The 15,591-nt window shown below is 37.9% G+C and overlaps 1 protein-coding gene across 1 annotated transcript in view; it reads left to right on the top strand.

Moving 5' to 3' along the window:
- Window positions 1-15,591, top strand: part of galns (galactosamine (N-acetyl)-6-sulfatase) — an 82,968-nt gene that overhangs the window by 26,853 nt on the left and 40,524 nt on the right. The window contains exons 10-11 of the mRNA XM_056462166.1: window positions 7,959-8,095; window positions 9,322-9,424. Of these exons, the coding sequence (XP_056318141.1) occupies window positions 7,959-8,095; window positions 9,322-9,424 (240 nt within the window). The remainder of the gene's footprint in view (window positions 1-7,958; window positions 8,096-9,321; window positions 9,425-15,591) is intronic.

Genomic DNA, 15,591 nt, shown 5'->3' on the forward strand with positions numbered 1-15,591 from the left:
ATTTACTAAATCTCCTTTTTGGGTGCTCAGTTCAAACTGAATCATAAAAAGTGATTCTCTTTTATGAAAATAGTCCCTTCGAATTACTTTACAAATGTTATTTGGCCATTACTGTCTCTTTCCAATGATTTAAAAAACAGAGAGTTCACCCAAAATGTACATTTACTTACTATTTACTCACACTTCCAGATCTTAATATGTTTCTTTCTTCTGTTAAATACACAAGACAATATTTTAAAGAATGTTGGAACCATAACATTAGGGCTGCACAAATTTGACATTGCAATATTTTGTTTTGCTGCCATTTATTTTGCGATATAAATATAATTTCACTAGATACCTTGACTAGCACTATTTGGAAAGAATTCATTTACTTTCTTCTGATTTGGGATTATTCTGGATTATTATTGGTAAGATAGAGGGGAAATATTTTATATTGCTGTATTCAGGTACAGAAATTCAATAATCAAATGTAAAATAACACTGTATAGTCATTCATTCATTTTTCTTAGGCTTAATCCCTTTATTCATCAGGGGTCGCCACAGCGGAATGAACCGCCAACCTCTCCAGCATATGTTTTACACAGCGGATGCCCTTTCAGCTGCAACCCAGTACTGGGAAACATCCATACACACCCATTCACACAAGTACTCTACATCCAATTTAGTTTATTCAATTGACCTATAGCGCATGTCTTTGGACTGTGGGGGAATCCAGAGCACCTGAAGGAAACCCATGCAAACACAGTGAGAACATGCAAACTCCACACGGAAATGCCAACTGGCTCAGCCAGGACTCAAACCAGCGACCTTCTTGCTGTGAGGCGACAGTGCTAATAATTCAGCCACCATGTCACTCACACTGTATCCGCTTTGTAAAGTGTGACGTTATGCAAAGCGGCTTCCGGGTCCAAGCACTATATCAAACTGTATGGGGAGACTCATCAAATGGTAATAATAAACAATTACAAAGCGATGTAATACTTTTGAAAATCACGATCACAATATATATATATATATATATATATATATATATATATATATATATATATATATATATATATATATATATATATATATATATATATATATATATATATATATATATATATATATATATATAAGCATGCCTAATGTTCGATGACCAGAAAGTGATTCATTTTTTTATAAATTGTTAAAATTTTGGTATTTGTGATGCAGCAAGTCCAGAGACTGATGTGTACATCAAGATTTTATATAAAATTCACTTTAAAGGGCACCTAGGTTACCACTTTTTTCAGATTTAATATGAGTCTTTTGTGTCTCCAGAATGTGTCTGTAAAGTTTCAGCTCAAAACACCCATCAGATTTATTATTATACCTTTTATTAAATTCTATTTTATACATTTTTGCACCTGGAGGCGGTTCTGGTGTACTGTGCCTTTAAGGCTAGTCCTCCCCGCCCACCGTTTCTACGTGCCTTTCTGCAGGCCTTAATCTCCTCCCTCGGCTGCGTCAGACAACAGACAGACTTAAAGGAAGCAGATCTCACGTAGCGTTTGTGAGAAATACTACCAATGAGTATTTGTTGTAGAGTTGCTAAGATGCGTCACGCACAATGTTGTTACAAAGTTCACACACTCACACAGATACACACACAGACACAGCGTGGACACGACACGCATACACACAGACACAGACAGTGTGCGCGTTTAGCTTTGCACTCTTTTTGCCCGCCAATGTGACAGGATACAGGTTAATCTCCACTGCTGTATGGATATCTGTTATGTTAATGAACAAAATAAACCTGATTTATTGTCCACAAACCGGGATTAAAGTGTCTTCTTTAATAATTGTCCTGACACACGGCTGTGGTGATGAAGTAAAGCTGAAGTAAATCACTGTACTTCGTTCCACACATGCATGTTTTAAAATATGTTAAACTTGTAAAACGTACTCTTGATCACATTTGATGATGATTGATGATCCTAGCAAACTGAACAGATCTTTTATTCCCGGTTGCTTTGCGCTTGTCCTCTTTTGTTGATATGATTATACACGTGACTACCAGGACATGTTAATACATGCAACTGTCAATCAATTTGGTGGGCAGGGGGACCGCACTCCTACGTCAAGTTGCGGTCGGTCTAAAAACCGCTCCAATTGGTCCACCATTTTTATGTTGTTAAATTGAAAAAAAAATGGCTGGGTGTGTTTATATCACCCCAATATGACAGTTTATACACTATACTTACACATATGTCTGTCCAAACAGCTTGAAAAGTAGATTTTTCACCATAGGTGCCCTTTAATGTTTGATATGAATAAAAAGTGATCATAAACTAATATTTTCTTAATTCAAATGAGTGGCGGCTTGGACCCGGAAACAGTATTGCATACATCACCAACACGCCACCACCTTACAAGCGGATTGACCTTATTCTATAATGTGGAAGTGCGCTTGTTTTAGAACTTCCGATTGACCTGCCTATGGGAGAAATGACTAGGAATAATAAACCACAGAAATCGGTCAAAATACTTGCTCTACAAACCCATCTTTTTGCATGAATATACAGACAATGCAGAATCATATAATAAGAAAATGTCAGTTTGCAACATCAAGCAGCAGAACAAGCTGTTTTTAAGATCTAAAAAGGAATGGAAGTGAATGAGACCGGAAGTTTGGAGCCAAAAAGATTCAAATGACTGTGCCCGTTCATACGCAAAAAATAAGGTGAATAGTCTTCATTCTTTAAATAATTCTCTAAATACTTCTTTATTAGAGTTATAAACAGTACAATTGCTTGTGCCTCTCAGTACAAAACTCTCATGCCTGCTTAGACTGGCCTTTAAAACACATGCAAATGATAAACTTTCATTCCATTAAGATTAAACTCCTCAGTGAATCCAAATATCATCTGGTTTTAAACTGTTGCTCCTGGAAAACTATAATCCCAACATACAGTATAAAGTCAACATTGCTCTTCCTGTGATGTGACTATTGCAGATGCGCACATTGCGATATCGATGCTGAAAGCATATGTTGTGCAGCCCTAATTGACATCAATTCAATTCAGCTTTATGTGTATAGCACTTTTACAATGTAGATGGTGTCAAAGCAGCTTCACATAGAAGATCATAGTAAATTGGAACAGTGTAGTTCAGTTTTCAGTGTTTAAGTTCAGTTCAGTTTAGCTTAGTTCAGTGTGGTTTAATAATTCCCAAAGAGTCCCAACACTGAAGAGCAATCTATCGATGCGCAGCTCTACAGATCCCGAACCATGCAAGCCACTGGCGACAGCGGAGAGGAAAAAACTTCACCAATTGGTGAAAGTAAAGAATTAAAAACCCTGAGAGAAACCAGACTCAGTTGGGCATGAGCTGGGCTCTCAGCGAAGACTCGTCTGTCCCTGGAGCGTCACGGGGATCAGTTTCATGCTCTCCACTCCTCCAAGACCACCAGAGCAGATGCTCAGGATACTGCCTGGTCCAGGATATGGAAACCTTGGGATCATCTCGTCACCGGTCTTGGATCGAATCAGTGGCGCTGCATAGTCTGAGGGCCTCGGGATGAGTATCCCCAGGTGGAAATAGAAAATAAAGAGAATAATTAGCGTAGCTGCTGTTCATAGTGTATATAAGTGAGATGCAGAATCCTGCGTGGAGCACATTCATGTATCATACCGCCAAGTAATGCACTGAGTGTATGCTTGACTAAAAAATATGTTTTTAATCTAGTTTTGAATTGGGAGAGTGTGTCTGAGCCTCGGACATTATCAGGAAGGCTATTCAGGGTTTAGGAGCCATAAATGAGAAGGCTCGACCTCCTTTACTTGACTTTGCTATTCTAGGTACTACCAGAAGCCCTGAGTTTTGAGATCTTAAAGAACGATTTGGATTGTAGCGAGACAGAAGGTTATCCATAGAAGGACATTTATAGTCCGAAAAAAATGAGTACAATGGAAGTCCATAGCTTTGTTTCCATCCAAAGATGCGAATTAGACTTATGCGTCTAATTCTTATTATCATTTTCAATCACTGGATTCCTTATCAAACTTCATAATTTTTTGAATGTACATCCTTTAACATTTTCTGTTTTCCTTTCCTTCCTCTAACCATTTTTATTTATTTATTTATTTGGTTGAGAGAGAGGAAGCTTCCTATTCCTGATCCGCTGAAGCTGCGCGCTCCGCAAATGACTTTTAATTGTATTAGGGGCAGCTGTGACATGGGGCCGCGGCGTGGGGGGATTTTTGGAGGAGGGAGCGCTAAGCCTGCCCCCGGCTCATATCTGAGGGGTGTGCGGGGCCCTGATAGCACAGCGGAGCGGAGAGGGAGAGGGGGATTGGGAGCGTCTTAAGCAGCTAATCTGTTTGTGTGTTTGCTGAGGTTGGATTGAGCTGTAATGAGGGCTTCTGTATCTGAATATGCCAGGCGTGCCGGATAAAGAACAGAAAGAGGAGAGGAGTGCTGGGGTATGTGGCTGGGATGTGCCAGGTGTCTGGGCAGTGCCAGAGCAGTGCAGAGCTGGATAAGCAGGTGTTTCACACTGTTAATGTTTGTCTTGCAGCGGCAGACCGGATTTTTTTGCTCGTCCTGCTCCCGCTCGAGTGTGGCTCTTTGTGATATGTGTATCTGCTCGTCCGTTTCTCTTATGAGAAGCACTGATGCCCTTTTTTTGTTTTTGCCGAACGCCGTGGAGTGACATTTTGGGCTGAATTTATGAATAAATCAAACTCGTATTGAGAGGAATATAAATGTATATGTATATATTTGTATGCATTACTTAAAAAATGTTTTAAATGTATTTTTACAATTGGTTTTTTTATTTTTATTTAAGATTTTTCAGTATTTTTATGAGAACAACTCCTTCCTCAACAATTTAGCCCCTTACAAATTTTAAAATAAATTGTAACTGACCAGTCCTACTGCACCCATCCCGTTTTGAGCTGGGATCGAACCGGCGATTCTTTGTATGGGAGTCGGTTGCTCCAACATGCTTTCCTGCTGAAAAGTAATTTAAGTAACTTTGTAACTAATTACACCTAACTCTGAACAGGACCGTATTATCTTTTGATTCAGGAAAGTATGCTTTTATACACACAAATTTGCTTTAATGGTCTGGAAAATCCTTTACGAAGTCCCTCTAGCAATATGATTTAACCAACCTGCAGCATAGTGAAACAAACCAAGAGAAAACCTATTAAACAAAAGGGATTTGAGACTTGACCTTGACTCGGGCTCTGCATCAGAGACTTCTGAGCGCGACTAGAGCTCGTCGCACCTACAGTTCACTTCGAGTGACGTGAATATAAAAAAAAATAAAACCACAGTTAACCTGGCCGTCCCGATCTCTCCTGTTGTGTTTATCAGCTCACAGACACATAGACTGAGTGCATTAGACAGAGCTCGCAGGTCTGTCTGCTCCGATAACTATAGCGTCAGCCCAGAAACACAGAGACAGCCGTAAGAAGGGAAGCAAGAGGAAATGAATTGAAGATAAAAAAATATTCATTTCCCTTTTTACTAGTCCTGCGTTTTGTTTTTTGTCTATGTGTGTGTTCTGTGGGATAAGAGCAGCTGGTGGTAGCAGCTAGTTACCTTTATTAATTGTTTCCTTTGATTTCTCCTTTCCTGTGTGTGTGTGTATAAGTATGCATGTATGTCTGTGTGTGTGAAGCCTGAGAGTGAAGATAATGGAATGTACCGGCTGTCTGGCAGTGGTGAAGGGAATTCTGGGAGGCTGAAGAGAGAGTGTGTGTGTAGACAGAGGCAGCTGCTCTGTGCTGATAGTGCTATCTGATTGTGAGCGTGCCGTCTCCCTCAAAGGGCCGCTCAGGAGAGAATAGAATGGAAGATCAAGGATGACAGCGAAAAAATGGCATTTTATCGGAAAATAGTTCAAAGTTTATAAATAAAATAAAGCTTTTTTGCAGCAGCAGGACTGGGGAGGACAGATAAAGCAGCAGTTTCGGCCTCTGTCCCAACTCGCCTTTCTCTCCGCCTTTCTCTTCATTTACAGAGATGTTAGTGTGGTATATAATAAACCTGCGAGCGCAGATTAGAGCGGGGACCGAAGAAACGCGTCATCCTTCTTCTGCTCTTCTAAATCGGCCTCCCTGCCGGTGCTTTTGCGCTCTGGCATCTCGACAAGGCTCATGCATGAAGAAGATGCTTTATAGCATGTGTGTGCATCTGTGTGGATGCTGATCTTGAGCATCTAGATTAGCGAATAGCGATAAACCATATATTAAGATTATTGGTCATCGATTAATAATAGATTATTGTGGTCGCTTATCCAATTAACTCTTGAAACCCTTTGTAGCATATTTGATATGCGAATTGCTAATATCATAAATGTTTGTCTTTCGGGTTTTGGTACATGTATTTTCTGCTGTGGCAGCTTTACTGATTTCTAGACGTTTCTTCAAAATATCAATATTGCAATAGCAAACAAACTGTTGAACATTTACTTCATGATATCAGACAACAATTTTAATCTGAAGAGACTTTAAATAGTTTTTTTAAATGTGAGTCCTTCATAAAAATGTACATTCTTATCAAAAGAAAATTTGAACTTAAACTGTTTTAGATTTTTTTTAAATCTTATTTTATGCCTTATTTATTGCTGTAGATTTTTTTTTTAAAGCCTTTTTATTATACACTGTAAAAATGATGTGACAAAGTCATGAAACCATATTTTTATGTTACTTCAACTAATATTAATGAGTTAATTAGGTTTCAACACAACAGTTTTAGATATGCAAAATTTAACTATCTATCTATCTATCTATCTATCTATCTATCTATCTATCTATCTATCTATCTATCTATCTATCTATCTATCTATCTATCTATCTATCTATCTATCTATCTATCTGTCTGTCTGTCTGTCTGTCTGTCTGTCTGTCTGTCTGTCTGTCTGTCTGTCTGTCTGTCTGTCTGTCTGTCTGTCTGTCTGTCTGTCTGTCTGTCTGTCTGTCTGTCTGTCTGTCTGTCTGTCTGTCTATCTATCTATCTATCTATCTATCTGTCTATCTGTCTGTCTATCTCTCTGTGTCTGTCTGTCTGTCTATCTGTCTGTTTGTCTGTATGTCTGTCTCTCTCACAAATATAAAAATTCTGCCATCATTTACTCATTCGTCACTAAATCAAATTCTCTTTCTTTCATCTGTTGAACACAAAAGAATATATTATGAAAAATGGAGTTTGGTGGAACACATTGAATTTCGTAGTCATTTTTTGTGTTCGACTTTCGTTTTCAACGAAATAAACTTTAAAGGTTTAAAACACACACAATGGAGAACAAATGATGAAGTAACTTTCATTTGTCAACTGCATTGAGTGTCTTTGGGATCTAAATTTTATACAGTGGGGGTTCTCCATGGTGTCTGATATTATTGACCATCTTTAGGATCATATAAACTTTTTTTATAGTGTGCATTAATCATGGCATTGCTTTGACAACCTTATGCGATATAACTAAGTTTATTTCGATCAAGAGCTCTGTTGATATTTGAATCAAATATTTTATTGATATTGAGTGCATTTCCACTGTCTGACACAAGGATAATGTAACTAAACTAATCAACAAAATATATGATTGAATCAAATTAAATCTCAACCTATACCTGTATTACACAATAGTAAAAGTGCTAAGTTACTTAAAAAATGATTACTTATTTCTGTTTACATCATTACAATTGTATCTAAATTACGTTTCTAATTACTTTGCCTGAAAGATAATTTGGTTACTCAATTTGCAATTTAATTACTTGACTAAATGCTAAACATCCACATAAATATCAGTGCATAGACTATATACTTTACACTCTTCATTCTTTAGATTTGGGCCTTTTTTACTGAACTCTTTTGGAGAACTATGCCTTTAAGCCACAGCAAACAATGTGTTATTTGCATGATATAAATGTTTTGCTGTACCTCATACATGACATAGTGTGACTCTTTTTGATCCTCAGGTGAGTCATCAGTTGGCCAATGTGATGGATCTTTTCAGCACCGGTCTTTCTGTGGCTGGAGTTTCTCCTCCCGATGACCGTGTCATTGATGGTGTTGATTTAAGTCCTGTCCTCTTCAACAGCTCACTGATAGACAGGTAAAACTGTAAAAAATGCTGGCCTCCACACAATCGATTTGTGTTGGGAAAACTTTAAAAGATTAATATAACTTTTTTTTTTACTAATTTAAGTGGATTGAACATAAAACAATAAAGTAGGTGCAAAAAACCCTCAAGAATTCTGTTGTTTCAGCTCATTTTAAACAAGTAGTAGAAACAGCAAACATCGTTTTTATTGAGTGTACACTGTCTAATGCTGGATTCCACACAATTCCTTTATGTTGTCCCAACACAAATGGATTAAGTTAACTTAAATGGGTGGTCCACTACGATATCATATTTAAACTGTAGTTGATGTGTAAGGTAGCTGTGTGAACATAAATAACATTTCTTAATGTAATCTGCTCAAAGTTCAATGCAAAGGTAGAGATTAGCTTTTACAGAGTTAGCTTAGCAAAGCCTACAGCGAACGAAGTTTGGAGGCTACAAAAAAATACATCCAGGCTACTGAGATCACAAGGGCTTCCGGTTACGCGCATACACCATGCACATGCACCCCGCTAGCAAAGGGGCGTGGCCAGAGGCGCTGTAATGTTATTGCAGAGAAAGCTAAACGCTGCTCTTTCCACAGAGCTTCTTCTGTTTCTGGATTTGGGCTTCCAAAGGACACAACACAAAGAGAGAAGTGCTTACAGTTTAATTTTAATTATGCTCCAGAGAATTATTATATATAAATTAAAAAGTTTGGAAAAATTGAAGCTCCATGAATATTTTCTGGATGCACTGTATATTGTAATATACTGTACATACATTTGTCAAAATTGTATTTTCTTATTTTACTTATTTTTTTACTTCTTAACTATCCATGTCTTTGTCCTGTCACTGTCATCCAGTTGCACTGTGGAAACTTCTGTCACAAAAACTAATTTCTTATATAAGTGAACATACCTGGTAATAAAGCTTTTTCGGATTGCGATCCTAAATGATCGGACACGTGCAGATGCTGATGCATTAGGTTGTGTTCAATTGTTTATTGTTAACTGTAGGTGCAAACAGTGACCAGAGGCACTGTACAAAAATACAATATGCAGGAAAAAAAAAAAGAGAAAAGAAAGTTAAGGTGTCCTTCTGAAGCCACTACCTGGGGGTTTGAGAAAGAGACCATCTGGTTGACAACACACATTGCCAAAATGTGATGGGACAGGGGGGGCAATCTTGGCAGCCAGAAGGATTTTACCACAAAATTTGCGTTTCATTATCAACAGACCCATCTTCTATTACCGTGGCAACCAGATGATGGCAGTACGGATTGGTCAATACAAGGCACACTATTGGACATGGAGCAACTCAATGGAGGAATTCAAGAAGGTCAGATATCTCTCTTTTTTCACAATCGGCAAACCTCAAGTCAACATTTCAGTGTATATATAGCATTTTTCACAATAAAAAAAATAGCTTCAACAATAAAAATTTCTTCAAACAGGTTTACAGATAGTCCTACTAATGTTTCTATGATGGTTTAGTGCTTTATTCCAGAGTGATTTAATCACTTATAATGATAATACAAGCATTTATACAGATTTAGATCTAGTTTTGTCTAGCACAATATTCAGTGCCGCAATGAATCCAGCAGAGGATAGGATTGCACTGTAAAGAGTTTTTTTTACAATTTACAATTTAAAGCAGTACATTACCCCTCCCCTACCAATACCACGTCATTGAAAGAGAAGAAAAAAAACAATATATAGCTATACATACATACATATAAATAGACACACATTACAATATAAAAGTAATAAAAGAAAAAAAGTAAACTAATAATAATAATAATAATAACATGTAAATCATCTCAGACTTTCTGAGTTTGTGAAGAGCTTTAAATGTGTGTTTTGTGATTTAAACTCTACACAAGAAATATTCATGAGAACAAGATTGATTGTCAAAGGTAAAAAAAAGTGCTTTGGCACTTGTTCAAATGTAATTAAGTGTTTAAATAATGGTCAGTTTAGTTAATGGTCATTTCTCCCACTACATGACTGAGAATACGGTTTGTTATCTTGAAGGGATATTTCACCCACATCACAAACCAGTTTGAGTTTCCTTGAGCTTTCCCTGAGTTGAACACAAAATAAGTTGTTTAAAAAAAATGTTGGGAGCTTCCAAAGTATTTGTTTTTTCCTATGTAAGCCAATGGTTAAACGATTCTAAGGAAACCGGTGAAGGTGTGGAACCACTTAAGGAAGAGTAAATGGTGAGTAAACTTTCATGTTTTGGGTGAAAAGATTTTAAAAAAAATTACTTTTGGAGACGTCTGCATCACCATATGGGGCATAAGAATAGGACGTGTGTTTGGATATAACTCAGTTTTTTGACCACACTTCATTTTTATTATTCATTTATTGATTTGCTGGAAATCAGAACTGAATTTAAAAATCGTTTTGAAACAAATCTTTGTGCTTAACATACAAATTTAAATATGTAGACTAATGGATGTCTTCAGTGAAGTGCGTACAACATTGTTTCCTTATCCACGAACGTAAAGGAGTAAAAGTAAAGTAAAGAGGCTGAATTCTTTATCCTCGTGCTGCAGATAATCTGTTTAACTGTTTTCTCTCTAGTAAAGCATTTAGTTTTTCCTCTTACAAAGTCCACCATGTAAATAGCAAATGCACCATGGCACAACGCAACTGACTCTTAAAGGGAATGTGAGATGAGAGTCTTATTGGTTTAATGCACTAATGCTCAAAACACACCCATAGCTCATTAAGTGAATAAGCACAACCCTGTTAGACCATGCGCTGGGGCGCAGGACATATTTTTTCATCCTTAAAACAGCAAATGCGGATTTAGAAAAGCCCTTAATGCTTTTGCGCCATGCATGCACCTTAGATTCTGCGCCTAGACCATTAAAATAGAGCCCTTAGACTTAACTTTGCCTTTAAATAGTAACGTATAACAATATACCGCAACAGTAATTGACAAAATATGTAATACTGATGACTTTGAATATGTAAGGGCAGGGGTAAGGAGTAATTCAGAGAAATTATGCCTCAATTATGCCTCGAATCTGCCTTTTTGGTCCATACGTAACTCTGATCTGTTTTTGTCAGTATGGACCACAACCACATGGAATCTGATCGTTTTAATTCAGATTTGAGCCATTTTTATGTGTAGTATTAAATCAAACGCAGATCTGATCAAACGGAGATAAACCAACTCCGCCTTCACAGTTCAGTCTGTGGTTGCTCATGAACCCCTGATGAGTTCACTGCATCGGTGGTCAGAAAGATGCGCACCGCGGCTGTCACAAATCACAAATTATTAGCGTTTTCAATCACAAGTGACTTATTTTAGGTTTTAAATGCCGAAATACACATTAGTAGTAGCAGAACAACCCCTTTACAGTTCATGAAACACACCACAGTTGTCTGTGTAAAAGGCAGTAATTATATTAGGAATAATCTGACAAGGTGCTTACTTTATACAGTATCATACCTGTCAACCCTCCCGTTTTTTTACCGGGATTCTCCCGTATTTTACAGTTCTATCCCGCTATCACCTCGTAAAAGTATTTTCTCGTATTTCTCCAGTATTTTCAGTCTTTCTCTGAAGAGTGGCAAATAAACATTAAGCTCCCTATACGCAACCCATACCACCCAACCACCAGGGGCCGCCCCTTGCTCTTAAATGCGAGTCTGTTCTGTGCTTTCGCTTTGTTTATGGCGGGATTCCCTTTTCTTTTCATTACAGGTGCCATCTCCCCTCCATATGCAATCCTCAAAACAGTCATATACTGGTGCATGACTGTCAGCTGACACGCTCCATAGTGATAAATAGACGCTGTTTCCTAAATGAATTCTTTACACGCAATTTGAAGCGGAGCGAAAGTCTGGGTTTTGGGTGCGTGTTTGAACAGACATATACACATAATTTCTAACAATAATATCTAAAGATGTCGATCTTGGTAGGTTTTTTAAACACAACTAATTTCATCCTAAATGAGCAAATAGTTAAGATAGGAAAGCAATCGAATGCTTTCATTATAACCTTAGATGTGTAGATTTTTAAAGTGACACCTGTTATTTAAAGTAATGAAAAGACAAAATCTAAATAAGTAAGAGATTCATTCCTTGGTCTTTAATCAGAATGTGCAAGTTATACAGTAAAGAAACGGCTAATGAGATTTGATAGCTTGAATCTGTTTCATTATAATAGCTTTTAATTTTAATAAGCTGAACTGTTTGCTAATGTATACCATTTAATTTTTCTTTTGTAAATAATAATAATAATAATAAAACATATTACTGACCATTTAACTGTTTTAGTATTTAACATATTTAGTAATTTGGGGATTTTTTAAAAGGGGGGTGGGAGGTGGCATATCGCTTATTATGGTGGTATATGGCATATCCCTTATTTTCACATCCTAATGTTGACAGGTATGCAGTATACACATTGTGTGCATAATTAAACATTTTGTGCTGTCCGTAACTGTACTTTTGCACATGCGGGTCAGTTTAGGGCCATGATCTGTTCACACTGCAATCTGATATTAGCCACATTTTAGCCACAAAAATCTGAGTTGAGCACTAAGCCTCGTAGTGTGATTGAAGCCAAATAGTCTGACTTTTTTTGCTTTCAATAAAATGGGCAAGTATCCCAAAATATAGCGTTTTGATTATTTTGACACATTGTGGTGTTGCGGTGGCGATGTTTGTACAACCAGTCACATTTCCTTAAAAAAAAAAAACGCATAATAATCCACTTATTGTCTCACGTTCCCCTGATTTCTTGGCCCTTGATGCTGTAATTGCGTTCCAAAATGCACATTAGAGCGTTAATGTTATCTCCAAAACAATGCCTTATCAAACAGACCTGAAGATCAGGCAGTAATGAATATTAATGGAGCTAATGGAGCGCGACCACTTCTGCAAACACGCTTCATCTATTAGCGCTCTATTCCTCCTGCTGCGAGCTGCATTCTGCTCCAGCCCTCGGGGACACGTCTGTCTGTCTCTCATACTCACTAGCGCACGCTTCATTTCCCATTAAAGTCACACAACACACATACGCGCAACCCCTGTCCGCCGTCCGCCTGGGCCGCGGGCTTCTTCTCCGAACGCAAGGGTTTGTTTTATGCCCCATCGGTTGCTTAAATTGCTCTCTCCTGGATGGCCGCTGAATCAATAGCAGCCCCCTTTATCAGCTCATGTGAACTGGAGTGTAACTTCACAAATAATGGTGGCTGATTGCTTGCGAGCTGACAATCGATTGTTTGAGCTCGCTCTCTCGCGCTGAGGATGGAGAGGGTTGAAGCCGGAGTCCAGTCCTGACGGTTAATGTGTTTTCGGGGAGGTTTCACCTGCCGCTTTAGGGTCACACACAAATTCAGATGCGATTTCACCTTTGTTGTCAATGCAGTTTCTAAGCTCAACAGCAATGGAATTGATTTGAATGATTGTGAGTGACGTCAGACGTTAAACGCTAACTTTTTTTGTACACATTTAGGCAGTGATCCATACTGCACTGCTCTAAAAACAAGGCTCTTTCACCCTCTGGTTTGTTTCCTGTTAAACTTGGTTGAAATGATGGCTTAATAGTATCGGTCACTTGGGTGAATTCCTCTTGAAACCTGCGCGGATCAGCGAGGTGTGAAATGAGAAATTTCACAGTGTAAGTGCTTTGCATCCGATGATCCACCGTGCCTCACTTTTGGAGCAATAATACAAAGTATCTTGTGTGTGTGTGTGTGTGTGTGTGTGTGTGTGTGTGTGTGTGTGTGTGTGTGTGTGTGTGTGTGTGTGTGTGTGTGTGTGTGTGTGTGTGTGTGTGTGTGTGTGTGTGTGTGTGTGTGCGCGTGTGTGTGCGTGTGAGTGAGTGTGTGTGTGTGAGTGTGTGTGAATGCATTGCCTCACCTATGTCTTAAGATAGCTGAGAAGTCTTCTCCTAAATTATACCTCTCACCAGTTTCACCTTACTTAATGGTTTGAAATCTGAGCTTTCATTGGCAGATGGGAGGGACCATCAAATGTCAGGATTTTTTATAGTCCATACGTTAAAGCGGCTTAGCATAAAAAAAAAACTGAAAAATTATATCGCTAACGAAACAAATTCAGCATAAACAGAAGACAGCAGTGTCATTATTCAGCTCAATTTAGTTCAATGGTGTTTGAGTTCAGTTCAGTTACTGTGTCAGTGCTGGGAAAGGTGGTCAATAATGAAACTAGCTCAATTCGGCTATAAGCAGCTCTGCAGAAAACAACAGAGTCGTTATTCGGTTCAATAAGAGTGTTGGTGTTGCAGAATTGGCGTCATTATCTCGCTCAATTCAGTTCACATTTTGTTCTCCTCTGATAGTGTCAGTGCAGTTGAATCAATGAGATTACTGAATATTAATTGTCTTTTAACCCCCAACTGAGCAAGCTAAAGGGAACTGCGGCAAGGAACCAAACTCCATCTGGTGACAGTAGTGGAGGAAAATAACAACAAATGTGGAGAAAGCGGGCTCAGTATGGGTGCCACATCTTCTCTAACTAACTAGGGATGTTCAGATACCCTTTTTCCCTTCCCGATACCGATTCTGATACCTGAGCTCAGGGTATCGGCCGACACTAGGTACTGAACTGATACCTGAGTGTTATGTGTCATTCGCTCTGTTATGACATTTTAAATGCGAACATTACATTGTTTATGGCAACTTGACATAAATACATCACAACCTGTTTTTGTCTTTGTCATGACATTGACTGATTCTGATACTTGAGCTCAGGGTATCAGCCGATACCAAGTACTAAACCGATACCGAATGTGTATCTGTAGAAATAGTCATGTGTACTACTACTAGCCCTGTATATATTGAGAGAATTAATTTATGGTGTGCTTTAGACTTATCATCAATAAAACACGAACAAATAAATATAGTGAATTTCATTCCACAATGATATTATTTACTGTACTTTACTGAAACAAGTTCAGCCACAAATCAAACAACTTAAACTGAGTTAAACACGTTTTACAGTATAAAAATCAGTGCAAAAAGTAAAGAAATATAAAAAAAAACATGAGCAATAAAGAAAAATAACCTCTTTGAAACTTAAAATTCCGAAATGAAATAGTATGTTACCCTCTTCTTTTTTGTTGCTCAACAGTGGTTCTGTAACTTCCTGTGTTTGCATTCTGAGCAGTGAAGAAGAACTGACTCTGGGTTTGCAGTTTTAAGCAATGCTAGTGGGCATATGTTTCAATTAAAAGATGGTATCAGATAAATTTATGGTTTCGAATGTTCAATGATACCGATGTCAGAATTTTTGCAATATCGATGAGTATTTCTGATACTAGTATTGGTATCGGAACAACCCTATAACTAACCCAAGAGTTGAAAAAACTTAAAGCAATTTATCAGAGTTTCCTACTGTGTCGAGTTTCTTTGCTTGATCTCTTCTTTGGTTTGTTGAGTTTATGACAGAAATGCGGTAGCTCAACACACTTATTCAGAGAAGAAAGTGGCGGGAAATGGCGAATGTTCAACATTAACT

Source organism: Danio aesculapii, chromosome 7, assembly GCF_903798145.1.
Source record: "Danio aesculapii chromosome 7, fDanAes4.1, whole genome shotgun sequence".
Classification (NCBI taxonomy): Eukaryota; Metazoa; Chordata; class Actinopteri; order Cypriniformes; family Danionidae; genus Danio; species Danio aesculapii.